Source organism: Malurus melanocephalus, unplaced genomic scaffold (assembly GCF_030028575.1).
Source record: "Malurus melanocephalus ecotype Western Australia unplaced genomic scaffold, MMel_1.1 scaffold_33, whole genome shotgun sequence".
Lineage (NCBI taxonomy): Eukaryota > Metazoa > Chordata > Aves > Passeriformes > Maluridae > Malurus > Malurus melanocephalus.
The window spans coordinates 3300855-3315818 of record NW_026623265.1 but is presented as its reverse complement, the minus strand read 5'-3'; the positions used below and the strand labels follow the sequence as shown (position 1 = coordinate 3315818).

The 14964-nt window shown below is 38.1% G+C and overlaps 1 protein-coding gene across 6 annotated transcripts in view; it reads left to right on the top strand.

The window, feature by feature from the left end:
* The window catches only part of UTRN (utrophin), a 348477-nt gene that overhangs the window by 291239 nt on the left and 42274 nt on the right, over positions 1 to 14964 (top strand). For all 6 annotated transcript variants that reach the window (XM_057364021.1, XM_057364022.1, XM_057364019.1 and 3 more), the window contains 2 exons: positions 3571 to 3772; positions 10591 to 10676. In XM_057364021.1, the coding sequence (XP_057220004.1) occupies positions 3571 to 3772; positions 10591 to 10676 (288 nt within the window). The remainder of the gene's footprint in view (positions 1 to 3570; positions 3773 to 10590; positions 10677 to 14964) is intronic.

Below are 14964 nucleotides of genomic sequence, written 5' to 3'. Positions count from 1 at the left end.
TATAAGAAATGCTGCAAGTTTGAAAAAACAAATTTTTAGCCTCTCTGTCTCTGATTATGTGGGGCAGATGTAGTGAGAGCATCCCACTGAAGCAGAAGAATGGGGCCAGAGAGCTCCTGTGTTGCAGCTGTGCTGCTCAACTATGCAACACCAGGTCCTGACTGTATCTTATTCTTGTGCAGCATACTTTAGCTCATTATCAAGAAATTTTAATGCCCCTGWTACTGAAATATAATTATGAAAGGCAAAAAGGAACAAAYCACCATGTATATTCAGAATTCTGTYGCTGAGTTCCTCTAGGTGATTTAAAATTTWAGAATGTTTATGGGACTATCAACCCCACAAGGGGAAGAAATGGAGCATTTAGACACACAGGTCTAAAAGTGAGAGCTGTGAGCACTTCCCTCAGTGCAGTCTCTTTGCAGGAACTCCTATCATTAAAAAGACCTTGGAAATAAAAAAACTCCACAGTAATGTGTGGGTTACAGCAGCCTCAGATTTGCCATTAGCAGCTGCATRTAGTTACTTGCTCCTGAGTCAGTCACTCACATCTGCTTTAAYAGTGCTGAATGATATTGTTTCTCTTTATAGTTCTTCTTTGGGGAAGGTTCCTTGCTGCCAAAAGGGRAGAAATGGCCTTTGTTCCCATTGGTTGGTTAAAAGCAGGAATGGTCATTCAGCATATTTCAGCAGATGCGAATGGTACTGCAAAAGTGCACTTAAAGCTGTGTAGGCATGGTGCCAGAAACAGCATGACAGGATAACTGCCTGTCCCAAGTTTTATTCAGCCAGGTGAGTGCTGAAGTAAGCAGGAATGGAATCTGGTTGTTCTCCATGGATGGTGCCATCTAAACGTATAAGTTTAGCTTAATTTGCATTAGTATATCATCAGAGTTGTTTGGGGTTTTTTAGTACAAAATTACCGAAAGTACCTCATCCAGGTCTTCCTGGAATGTTTAGATAGAAATGTGAGTAAGAGATCTTAATGCCAGAAGATGAAGACATGAAGTTAGCAGGCTTAGTGTCTACTGATATGCTGTTCTCAGTGCAAGAATGATTATRTTAAGCCAAACCCAAAGGCCACAGCTTTCTGGCATTCCAAAGCTTTCTGAATTTTTCCTGGCTTTCAAACGGGCAGGTTTTGTGTGCTGTCAGTTTGCTTTATGAAGCTGCTCACCCGTTTTGACCCAGCCATTAAGTACCTTAGAGAAACAGTCTGCAAAATAACCAGAAGACACAAAAATCCCCAAATGAACAAACAAGCAAAATATTCCCACAACCCAAACCTAAAACAAAAGCTGACACCAAAAGAAAACCAGTGACCTGGTTGCATTAATTTTGATGGGGTTTCCTTTGTTATGGAGGCTTTTGAAGTCATGAAGGGAAGGTGTGAAAAGTGCTCATTTCCTGAGTTCAATCTTTATGTGATGGAGTACCAGGTTAGCCTCAGTTGGCTTCACCCTGCTCCCTCCACRGCTCAAAAAAGTAGTCATGCTTTTAAATATGTCTGTGAGCCTTTTCCAGTGTATTACATCCTTTTCAGCTACTGTRGAAAATTATGCTGCAGTGAGTGTGTTGCCAAGCACTTTGGCTACCTSAGGTCAAACTAATGGCAAGGTGTTTTGCTGCAATTACCAGTCTGCCTCTTTGATAAATGTGTGACTGGCATTTGTTTGCAAGCTCAAGAGAAGGGCTTAAAATATCTCCAAACAAACAAAACACAAAATTAAAAGCAAACAAATGTAAACCCCTGCAAATCTGATGCTGTGAGGTCAGAACGGAAYGTACCAATTTTAGGAGTGGAAAGGCAAGGGCTGTGAGGTACTGTCTCTCACTTTACAAAGATGTGGGGAGGGGTAGATTGGGGAAAAGGAACTTGGGAATGTAACCTTCTTTTGGTAAATGATCATGGAATTCTTGACAATTGCTCAGAGTGGTTAGTACTATTTTACTTCTGGTTTTTCTGCTGCTCTTGTTTTCCAGCCCAGATAGATTTATCCAGTTTGCACAGGCTGTGAGTCTTGTGTCCTTTTTTAACACTCTTATTCTCCCTTGCTGCTCCTTTGAGACTACACCTGGAATACTGCATCTAGTTCTGGGGTCCTCAGAACTGGAAAGATGTGGACCTGTTGGAGGAAGTCCAGAGGCAAGCAGTGAAGACAAATGGAGGATGGAGCACCTCTCTTATGAGGAAAGCCTGAGAGAGCTGAGGTTGTTCATCCTGGAGAAGAAAAGGCTCCAGGGAGACCTTATAGCAGCCTTTCAGTACCTAAGGGGGTTTACAAAAAATAGGGAAAGTAACTTTTTTAAAAGGATTGATTGTGATAGGACAAGGAGGAACAGTTGTAATCTAAATGAGGAGATAATTTAAGTTCGATATTAGGAAGAACTTCTTTACTGTGAGGGAGGTGAGACACTGGCACAGATTGCTCAGAGAAGCTGTGGTTGCCCCGTCCCTGGCAGTATTCAAACCCATCTGGTCTAGTGGGAGGTGTCCCTGTCTATAGCAGGGGGTTGGAACCAGATGATCTTTAAGGTCCTTTCCAACAAAAGTCATTTTCTGCTTCTATCACAGTGCATCAGAGATTGTCATGTTGATTTCTTTTTTTGTTTGAGAGATGATATTTATAGTGCAAATGTGCTACTGACTCTTCRCAAACAGTTCAGTATGAGCTTGTAGCATACTTCAGCTGCATGTTATGTATATTGTAGCAAGCATACTAATACACTGCAACTAATTTTTTTACTTAAAGTCCTTCTGTAAAAAAAAAAAGTCACTGAGGATTATACCATATTTTTCCTCTTTTCCACTTTCTTTTGCAAAAGGAGTTAGAAGAGCTCATTGATGACTTTTTATTTTCACCATGCAAAACCCAGATTTTCACAATCACATTTGAATAGCTTGAGGGCAAAATCTTTTCCCCTCTGACAWATCCATTGCATCACCAACTGTTTTAGAAAGAATTCTCTAATAAGGGAGATACAATATATTTTTCAAGAAAGCATAGCATTTAGTGTTCTGGAAAACTACAATAAATAATCTTCCTGTGTCCCTCTCCGTGCTTTCTTTTAAGTCCTAATTTAGCAGCTGCTGTTCAATTAATCWGGCCTCACTATATTCTTACCACCTTTAAGAGAGAATTCTTACCTAAAAATTTGCTTTGCTTAACATTCAATCAAAAGTAATAGCCATTTTGTAGGATTATGCTTTATGGTAAGTGTGAAGAATCCTGTAGGTCTAGTGAATTCTCTGTGTGTGCATCCAAAGTTAGAATCTTCTAGTTATACAGACTACTTCAGCAGCTGTATTAATGTTTTTCTGAGCTGTGCAGTATCATTATAAAGTTTTGTTGGTTCTTTTTCCAAATATATTGTACCAAAATGCTTTTGACTTGTCACGGAGAACTGTTTGTCACTATAATGTTACTAAATGAAAACCACTTGGCTAGTTGTTTGCAGTGTTTGTTAAATCTGCACATGAACAATTATTGTTGATGCTACTCAGGTATCTACATTCACATATTTTGGTTTTTTTTCTTTCCTTTTTTTTAAATCATTTATTATTATTAGTGGACCTGTTGGACCTGAACACAACAAGTGAAGTTTTCAAACAGCACAAGCTGAGTCAAAATGATCAGCTGATCGGTGTCCAGGAGGTGATCAGCTGTCTCACTACCATCTACAGTGGACTTGAAGAGAAACACAAAGATATGGTGAATGTTCCTCTCTGTGTAGACATGTGTCTTAACTGGCTGCTCAACGTGTATGACAGGTAAGAAAGATGGTTTTTGTCACAGTGCGTACCTCCAGGAATGATAAATTATAATTAATAATTAATTATAATAAATTCTTTGTTAGAAAGTTATCTTTTGATGTTGACTCAATAATGAAAGTTYAGTTGCTTGCAATGAGATGTTTCTTATGCTGTCCTGCTCTGAATTAAGGTTACACTGCTTTTATACTGCTACCAAAGAAACATTGAAAGGGCTTCAAGCAATGTGTATGTGAGTAGACCCAGCTTTAGCTATGTTTCTACTGCAAATGTTCTGAATTTCCTAGACTGACTACCATTCATATYAGATGCTTTTTCTGCCACAGGTGGAGACAGTTTTCTCATGTGTTTTGTGCTTAGTCACTTGCCCACATAATGCTGATTGAGCTTCCTGCTCTGAGTCCGCTATCACATGGAGGTTGTTCTGGTCTCAGCACTGAAGGCTGTCTGATTCTGGAGGGTCAGCAGTGTCCTATTTCTGGCTCAAGTCCAGCATGAACAGCTCCTGCCATGGATCAGTTCTGAGGGCTGGTGTTACGGGGTCCATCTGCCCTTGTCCTGGCAGCAAGGCTGTGTTTTCCAAAGGCAATTGAGTTTGCATCAGGAATGTTTTGGGATGCCTACAGTAAGAGCTTGTGGGTTTATTTAAATACACATTTGCTGTTTACAGAGAACTGAGTCTCAGAAAAATGAAAAATCCACTCCAGCAGCCCCTTGTGGTTTTGCCCAATTTTTTCTGAGCCCCTCCTTCCTTCTTTCTTCTACTGGAAATTGAACTCTGCCCTCTGCCCTGCTSTATGTCAGCCTGCATGACCTACAAGAAAAATGCTTTAATTTGGTTGTGTGTTTGAGTTGTGAGTTTKTTGCTTATTTTCCTTAGTGASAGTCACTATTCTTATCTCCCTTGTRTAGTGAAGACTGGGGATGGACTTGGTTTCCTCCATGCCCTGTAATGTGCCTCCTTACACTGCTTCAGCAAAGGCATTTCAGGTCTCTTCTGTAGCTGAATAAAGATTCAATAGTGCAGTACAGGTTGTGGTAACTTCAGTGTGTTCAGTCGAGTATGTGCTTCCATTCAGAGCTGCAAACAGAATTACAAATCAGAATTTCTAAGCTCCATAGGGGTGGTTACAACATTTRTTTTCTTTCTCCCCATTTGAAGTTGAAAGGAGCAAAAGTATTTTTTGAATAGTGATAAAAATTCTTAGAACCGTCTTTGCAAAAGGGAGTTTTTTACTTGTGGAAGTGTGCATTGTCTTCAATATGGTCACTTACTCAGYGCCAGATTCTAACTGTTCATAGCTTTTTGCTTTTTTCCCCTCAGAGGATTTTGGGCAATCTCAAGCACACTCATTTGGGACACAAGTTCTCATATACATCATGGATATTTTACTTAATTTTRGTTTTAGGGGAGAGGGAAGGAGGGGACAGAGTACATGGAACCATTTATCATTTATGTGTTYGCTACCTATTATACTTTGCCGTTCAAACATTGCTGTTAAATGTCGTGACATTTCTGTAAGTTGGACTCCTCATCATTACTGATGAAAAGTTAAGAGTCCATCCATCACATACTAACTCGGACTTCTTCCTACTTTTTTTTTTTTGTGGAGTTCTGTATTGTGAGTGAATAAACACATCAGTTGCAAAGAGCAGTAGATCATGGGAATTGCTTGACTTAAATRTTATTGGCAGTTTAGAATCAGAGACTTAATAATGTCAGAGATTTTTTTGTAGTTACTGGTTGGGTTTTGTTTACTTTCAGACTGAACACAAATCAATTATCTTCAACTTACCTTTGCTTCCTAACTTCTGTTAGAAGTCAGTTGTTTAATCTGTTCATGTTTAAAATGCACTTAGTAAGCAGTAAACCTTTCTTTCAATAATATTTCCTGTTTCTCCCCTTTCCACTTRACTATTATATTGAAAACTTGGTGTAGATAATTCTTCAGTCTTGTTAAATACTTRAGTCTTTATTCAGACTTGGATAAAAGGGTGATGAAGGTTTACCAAATGAAAATTACCTTTTACGGTGTGTTTCCTAGTTCCCCTTTCAAATTCACTCCAGGAGGAAAAAGAGATACTAAAAGACCAAGCACCAGTTCTAAGCTGGATTTTTTTTGTTTTGTTTTGTTTTGTTTTCTAAATTGGCTTTACAAAAGATCTAATTTGTGTCGTGGCATTTCCATTGTGTGCATTGCATTCGTGTTATGCATATACAATGTTTGTTAAACTGCCTGCAAAAAGCATCTGTTAGTCGCATGCTGTTAACCTGAGATTTAATTAGAGAGTYGCTGATTAATGACAGATGGAGTAGTTCTCCAGACTTAACCTGCAGATATCTTTGGCCCTTAAAAAGAACYGATTTATTTTTAGAAAAGGTCTGTTGTGTTCTGGTACTTTCTGACACATCAGGAATGATTCATTCTGAGCAGAGGTGAGAAACACTAAAATTACTCAGTGATTTTTACTACTTTAAGGACTCAAAGGTTGTTCCAGCCAGCAACATCTGCCCTTATAAACATTTTCCAAACTTAAAGTCCTTGGTTTTGGCTGGTCCAGAGATTTTTTTTTTTAAATGAAATTACATATCTTAATACTTAAAATGAGAACGGTGAAGGAAATTTTTCGCTCCGTAAAATCATTTGGCTAGACCYGAGTTTAAAGCATCTAAAAGCAATCACTGATGTTTTTTCTTTTGAACTACATGCTGTCAAATTTGCTGAAATCTCCAKACATCATTTGTACAAAAAGGACTGATAGCTTTCAGTACTAATGGAATAGCTTAACACCCTTTGAAATGAGTTGTTCCTATATGTAGTCATTCAGGGCGATGACTCATTTCAATCAGAATTACCCATAAATAAACTTTTATGTGCACTGTTTTAATGTTTTGCAATGTTTATCTGAATTCCTGTGTGTTTCAACTTTTAAATTTTCTTAGGCTTTTCTTTTTGTAATGTTAGGATATTTTTGATAATGCCTTCTTTTAAATTGAATTTCTTTGGTACATTAGTCTGGGAAAGCATCTGTAGTATCTATGCTGACATTTTGCCATATGATCAAAGCTGTCTTTCGTGATCATTCTCTGTGGCCCAATCTTCCCCTGAAGGATCACAACTTTGTTATTTATTGTTGCACTCGTACACCTGGCAGCTTCTAACACCAGGCTGAGTTAATATCCCAGGCCTTAGCAGCATGTTCATTTCAGTAAAATCTGAACTTCTGAGGAATGAGGATGAGACACCTGCTCAGTCAGCCTTAACTTTATGCCCTGGTTTTGACAGTAGCTGATGGAAGTTTTCTGCATGCACTCCAGTGGCATCCCCTGTGTGTGCGAAAGGCTGTTTTTGTCCCTAGAACAGGCAAATAKGAGCAGCTTAGCAGGCTGTGAGAGCAGTCAGTAGCCTCTGGGAAGGCTGTGACCCTCTGTCAGACATGAAAATGAGTTCTTTTGTCTGACTTGTCTATGGGTGACCAAGGGGAGGCATCTCTGGTGACCATCACTGATCTACCAGACTGCGTTGTGTTGCTGGGCTGTGCTGATACCTGGTCACTGCAGTCCTTGGCTGCAGGGTCTGTGATGTCGAGGYTTGAGAGCTCTTTGACAAGAGCAGGCTGAACTGCACAGGGCTCATCTTCATTCTCTTGAATGGTTTTTCTTTCTAGTACCTGATGTTTTAATGCTGTTGTCCCTCTTCCCTCAGGGACATAGGGTTCCTCTAGACTTTATATTGTAATCTTGTTTTCCAAGATTCCTTATTGTGTATTCATTTGTAATCTCTTATATTTAATCTTGTTGCCTGTGTGACAACTTGATTTTATCTAACTCCTGTCTGCAGCTGTGCCTGTTGCTGGCTGCCCCCTTGRCATTCATACTCAGATGAGATGCTTATATATATTATGTCTATCTATGCCATCACAATGCTACACAATATTTGCATACCATTGTTGGTAAACAGTAATTTTTTACACTTAACATTCAGCAGTTCAGTATTATATCCTGATTAGTGCATTTATAATTTACAGATTTCACAGTCCTCTGTTTTGACTGTGGTATAGATTGTCAAAGAAATTTTGAATCCTAACTCTGTGTCAGGGAGTTCCTTAGTGAAAGGAATAGATTCAGGCTCCCCTTCATCATTATCAGAGGAAAAAATATCTCAGCTGCTTAAAGTAGCTAGTACAGTTGATTTTGTAAAGACGAGCAGACAAGCATGCTTGTATTGCCATAATGAATCTGAATAGAGTGCTGCCATTTGTGGCATACATGACCCATACATTTTTATGAATTCAGGCATTAAAAAGTTTCTTGAACCTTCCCACTGTAAGGCCTCGATTCTTAGATATTTGTACATGTAGGACAATTAGATGGTTGGGCTGCCATTCAGAAGTGCCTTGCTACACAGGCTCTTGGCAAGGTCAAAAGTTTCCCAGCAGGTCGAGGGGGGTGATCCTGCACTTCTACCCAGCACGGATGAGACACATCTGGAGTTCTGGGTCCAGTCCTGGGCTCCTCAGGACAAGAGAAACATGGAGAAAAAGTCCAGTGACATACCATGAAGAGGATAAAGGACCTGGAGTAGCTGATCTATCAGGAGAGGCCAAGAGAGATGGGACTTCTCAACCTGGAAAAGARAAGTTCCAGGGAGATCTTATCAATATGCATAAATACCCAATGGGAGCAGAAGAGGAGATGGAGTCAGGCTCTTCTCAGTGGTGTCCAGTGACAGGACAAGAGGCAACAGGCACAATATGGAACACAGAAATTTTGCTTAAACACATGAGGAGATTTTTTTTTAATGTGAGAGTGATCAAATAGTGCCATAGGTTGCTCAGAGAAGCTGCTCAGTCTCCATCYTTGAAGATACTGAAGTGATGGGATGTGATCCAGGGAAACCTGCTCTGCCCGACTGAGCAGGGGTATTGGTCTCTGGAGGCCCCTCCTAATCTCAGTGGTTTTGTGATTCACTAAGCTGGGAAAGCTGAAACCATTGACTTGGAAATTTCAGGATTACRAAGTCTGTAGGTTTGGTGGGGAGAGAGGGAGTGTATGGCATTTGGTTTTGGTTGGATGTTGGGTTTTTTTACAGTATATATATCATTGCAGTGCTAATATTTAGCTGTTTCCAAGAAAGACTAGGGGTGAATATGTTGCCCTTTAGAAAAATGTAATATTGCAGGCTTTTTAAGTATTTACGTAATTTAGTGAGAAAATGCTTCTTGTGTGACGGAAGTTTTTCACAGACCCTACAGAAAGCTCCTGAAATCAGGAGAAGCTTGAAGCCTTGACACACGTGCTCTGATCTTTTAGCTGTTAGGTCTCACTTTCTGTCTTTAATAAACAAATTATGTAGTCAGTCCTGGGTTAAATGAAACCCCAATGTTCACTTTTTTTCCTGATGAATATAAAACACAAACAACCCTACACAAGGAAGAATGGGGAAATAACTTTATCAGGGTGCAAAATGAGCCATTTAGATGGCAAGGTATGCCAGAATGATGTAGTGTCTGTGATTGAAAGAGGTAATTTGAAGCTAAGCTTGAATATATAAAAAGGTGGCACTTTTATAACATTCTTGAAAATTGGGCCCTGATTTTTCAGCTAGGCAGTAAAAGTAATAGATGTTTTTGATTAATTGGGCAATAATTTCTCTGTACCTCTGTTTCATCTTATGGAATGAAGATAGTTCTGTCTAGTCTTACTAGATTAGATGATGTTATAAAGAAAAATGCATTAATATTTGTAAGTGGCTTAGCTAATTTATCAAGAACCCAGGAGTAAATTATTAATTTTGTGTTCAGCACAACATTTGTGAAGTAAATCAGACAGCAGACCATATGCTGAATGGATGAGATAGAAAGAGATATGAAATAACCATTCTGGAAGTTATTATAGTAAATAACGCTTCTGTGTGGCAGAAAGGACCAAAGTAAAGTTGGAGGTGATGTTAAATTTAGTGTTATCTTACTTGTTGGTGAAAGACCAAACTAACCTTATGTGTGTAATATAAACAGCTTAAGTATTCTAATATTTTTTTTGCCACATCTCATTTAAAGATAAATTGTGTCATTCTTTTTCATTTTTGAAAGAAGAATTTTTAAGAATATGTTTCTACACTGGTCTTTTGAACTTTAAAATTGTCCTTTTCCGTGTAAGCTGGGTTTATTGTTTTAGTAACTTTTTGAACAGGATTGTCTTTCAGGCTTAACATTTCTTGCTTTGGTATCCACTTATCTGTTCTCAAATTGCATTTTAGGTTTGGGTCTATATGTGTTGTTTTATGCTGGACAAGATGAGCCTAAAATCACATTGCTTAAACAGAATGATGGCTCCACATCATTGATTTACTGCATGTGATTGCCTGTTTATGTCCTAATATTGTGTGTATGTCAGAACATTTTAAACATAAAAGAAAAAAATAAAGATAAAAAATKAATTGCTCTGATATGAAAACTTGGTTTTATTTTAAAATCCTTGTGTTTCACACGGAGTAATAGGCTTTCCTGCTGTGTGCTCATGTATTTTTTCCTGTGTATAGCACATTAACAAATCACTTTGAGAACTTTACAGAGCTAAATTTCTGTTCTTGTGTAGTAATACATGCTGTTTTGATACATAAACCACTTGGAAGGCAAGCTGAGCTTTTGTAAGGGAAGAATTCTTAATGTGATTTGTAATGTTACTTTTTTTATTTTTTGAGATCTGAAGTTTATTTGAACTAGAGCTCTCCAATGTCTTTGTATTTTTTAATAAACTTGAGTTGAAATGAAATAAAATGAAACTGTATTAAATTGTCTTATCTTTATAATTTCAGTGGCCGAAGTGGAAAAATTCGAGTGCAGTCCCTGAAAATTGGCTTGATGTCTCTTTCTAAGGGCCTTCTGGAGGAGAAGTACAGATGTAAGGAAGAATTTCTTTTACAAAATGCTCTATATAATTGAGTCATGTACAATAACAAAGCACCTAGCAAAATTTGTAGTAAAACATTTCTCGTACCTGTAGCAAGGCAGTTTTCTTTTGAGTAAGTAAAATTCTTTTCATTATCACAAGTGACAATGGCTAAAGTAGGATTTATATCTTGACTGGAAAGTCTTGCTGTCAATTGTGAATCATCAGAAGTCACAATCAGAAGTCCCCAAAAGAAAAGGAGAATATACCTGTGTGGAAATTAGGGAAATATTATATTTGATTCTGTTCTCTCTCATATGTGTGTATGTTTTGTTTAGGGAAAAATCAAGCAAGTTAGTGCTGATTGCATCAGGTTGATATGGTTGATAAAGCAAGGAAAGACATCAAAATCCTGCAATTGTATTTAGTGGTCTATGACAAAGACTATCTGAACTCTGAAAATGGTTTTCCAGTACATGTGCTTTCTGCCAGAATTGCTCAATGGAAGTTGAAATTATGTTGCTTTTAGTAATCTCACAAGCTTTAGATATACTGAGTAATATAAAAATACTTCACAAAAGTAAATGTAGGAGCAGAAGAGAATTGAGTGACTTTGTGGCAAAACCCCCTGACAAATACAGAAAACGATGAAGCACTATATTAGAGCATCCTAGATGATGGACATTTACATATTATACACATTATCTTAAATTTGCTGTTCTTTGCAGTAGTTCCTTGACTCATTTTGGAAACACATGAAGAAAAAAATAGAGCCTAAATTTGATCCATGTGCTTTCAGAACTCTGCTTTCCTTAAGAGCATTTGAAGACAATCTCGTAATCTTGGTTATTAACATTGAACAAAAGTAGAAGTGTTTTATGCATTGGGACGTGTTTTCACATCTGAATGACATACTGAGGCTTTGGAGGTTTTAGTTTCCTTCTGTCATTTGAAATATATTTGAATTCTTCCATRACTGTACAAAAGCTTGATGGACGTACCTTTGTTCAGTAATGACAATACAGAGTGTAATCTGCTGTTTGTGTGAAATAAAAAGCTTTCATAAAGTGTAGGAGTCAAGCTGTRTATGATAAACAGATAACTCTGGGAAAAGATGGTTAAAAAACTTCAAAACGTGAGCATAGTCATATTAAATTGAGTAATTCACATACTAATGCATTAGTATAAACTTGCCAAATATAGGCACTGAAGCAGAATAAGGAAATTGCTAGATCGGCTTCATGTTTTTGTTGGTTTTTTTGTGTTCAGCAGTAAAATTAAAATGGCAGCTGATGGTGGCTACAGATTTTACATCATTGATGTCAACAGAATGGACTTTAATTCTGAAGGATGCTGTCAAGTCCTAAAAAAAAATAGTACAGAATAGGTCTCCRAAGACTTTTGTACCAAGTAATTGTGACTTCAACCTGAAATACATCTGAAATTGAAATAGTTGTTCCTGGTCTTGAAGCAGAGAATTGTCAGATAATGCATCCTTTTTGTTGTTGTAACTCCTGTTCTGATCAGGCTTTTATATCTTTGTTAGCTTTATTGTCCCTATGAACCTTAAAACTGTCACAAAAAACCTCTTAAATCTGAAAGAAGTTTTGCTAAAGAAGAAAGAAAGTGTGTGTCAGGTACTGTTCTTAGCTTGCAGTGGCTTTGCAGTCAGCATTTTGGGGTCCGCCGGCACAGGCTGTCACAGACTCATCTTTGATCAGAGCTCTTTCGCTTTTTTTGATTTTGTCATACCCTACTAATCACCTCTTGTTGAGAGCAATTTTGTCATTTCAACAGAGTTTTCAATCCTCAAGTGAAAATTGTAATGGAAATCCTAAGTATTTTCAAGAAAGTCAGTCACTTGGAAGAAAAAGCAGGACCCTCAAACAAGGGTGTATCATGTTGGTTACCTGCATTCTGATTTTCCTCTTTCTCACACCATGTGAGAAAGGTCATCTCTCCTGGCCTTTATTCCTCCTTTTAGCTGTGTTTCTTTGAAGCATTTCTGAGGCACTGGCTATCACAGGCTCCTCTGAGAGCGACAGTCATTGAATGGTTGTGGTTGGAGCCCTTAGCAGAGCACAGACTATGCCTTAAATGCTGTGGCCTTGGAGAGGCATACTCTTCTTAGAGCAGTTGGTAGTAAAACAAGCAAGTTTCTTGTTTTAAAAACTTTTGAATGAACCCTTCATTCTTTTGTAAAAGTCTTGACCAAAATGTGTGCTGCTCAAGTCTTCAACCTTCCTACAGACTGTATGTTTATTTCCAGTATAGGTGGGATCTTTTCATTTGACACATTTTTAAAAAATGTTTTGACAGAGAAATTCCTGGGTTTTTGTTTTTTTTTTTTWATTTAATTAAGCTTCTTTTTAAAATTCTAGACTTCAGGGCTGACATGAGAATGGATCTTTGATTAAAAGTCCCAATTGCTTTGGAGGAAACACTGAAGCCTCAATTAAATAATGCCTGTTCTTGAAAATGTTTAAGATATGCTTAACTTCAAGCGCATGCCTGGGTGCTCCTCAGAAGGAAAATGGAAYTGCAAAAGTAATGCAGTGATTTTGAGCATGACCAGGAGGGTAATTTGTGAGCTACACTTCACTCTTAACTGCACTTGTTTCTATCACCCAAAGCCCAAACTGGAATGGAAACAGCAAAAAAAACCATATGGATTTTTTTACCATGTGTAAATTTTGAGTGATATCATTTAATGCATAAAATCTGTACAGTTTGAAATTAAAAAGAAGGCCTACTTGATAAATCTCATCTTCAAAGCAGTTCAGTTTTCAAGTGATGTACAACATACTTGGAATATGGTGGAACTAATACTGTCACAGTTAAAAAAAAAAGGAAACACTGCATTATGTTTGTGACAATGCAACATAAAATGTAGGTTGTGGACACCTTTCTACTAACTATCTTATTATTTTGATAGGAATTTAATAAACTTTTCCATGTTTTCAAGTATCCCTTTCTGTATCAACCATTAAGTACATTTTTTTTTAGGCTGTCCAGCTAAGTTGCAGTTTGAGCCCCACTGGCTGTCATCCTCAACATACTAGTGTGAGGCTGAATTTATTTAGGATTAACTGATTTCTCATTTCCTGGTTTCTTTTTTTTTTTTTTCTTCATATGACTCAGGGCTGAATAATCTTTTCTCTGCCTGCTCAGGCATTCTTTTTGTCCTGTGGTAGAGTCCCTTATACCCATATGTTGAAACTCCTTTACCATGTATGTACGTGTTAAGAAACTCCATTTAAAAGAGTTTGTGGCTGATGATTTACAGTGTCCCCTTTCCCTCTGGGGCAAGTAGGGTCCCTGACAGGGAGCTAGATTTTGTCAGAGCTGAAATAAGCTGTCATCTATCTGCCACGTGAGAGTTGCCTCCTTTGCCAGGGAATAGTTCATGGGTCATTTGAAGTATCTTGAAGACAGCAAGAGTATTCATACTTCCCATGCCTTCAGCTGAGGAGCTTCTCCTCCTGTGTGCCATATTGAGGGCATTGAGTGGTTTGGGAAGAGAGGATACCATCCATGAATTCCCTTGCACCTGGACAGCCATTGGTTATGGCACAGCTGCCAGTGTTAAGAAACAAATAGATTGGAGTAGTTTGAGCTCTTCGAAGGTATTTGCTGGTTTCCTTCTAGCTAACCACTGGGCCTGTTCCCTCTCCTGTCACATCATTTTCGTCTATTTAACAGCTCTACAATCAACTAAAGTTTTAGGGCTTAGGAAATTACTTCATATGCCTCCCAGCTCCAGCAGTTACTGAATTGTTCTTCTTTTACGGCCTGTTTCCACAACAGACTGGTGCAAACAGAAAGAATAAGACAAGACTCTCTTTTTCCTTTTTCTTCCATTTTCATACTATAAATTGTTTTTAAACTGACTCTTAGAAAATGAAAAACTATCCCATCCTCAACTGACGAAGGTTACCAGCATCTGTGATTGCCAAGTGGATCCCGCAGCTGTGCAGTATCCCTGCTATTGTCTGTGGGGCTTATTTTCTCAACACTGAATGGACAAAATGCTGTAGCTGCTGGTTGATTAGGCAAGAAAGCAGTGAGAAAAATACAATAAAATCTAAAAATTATTTCAGTCATCTGGATTTTTGTTTTGTGAAGATGCTTTCTTCTGCTTCCACCTCTGTTGAGAAGTAAAACATTGTGTGCCCAGACTGCCTGAAGCACACTGACAAAGCTTGACTGTTGCTCCAAATGAAGGGTAAAACAGTGAGGTACTCTTGTRTAATAAGAGTTACTCTTGAGTGTTTCTGAACAAAAGTTGTCCTTTTCTGAA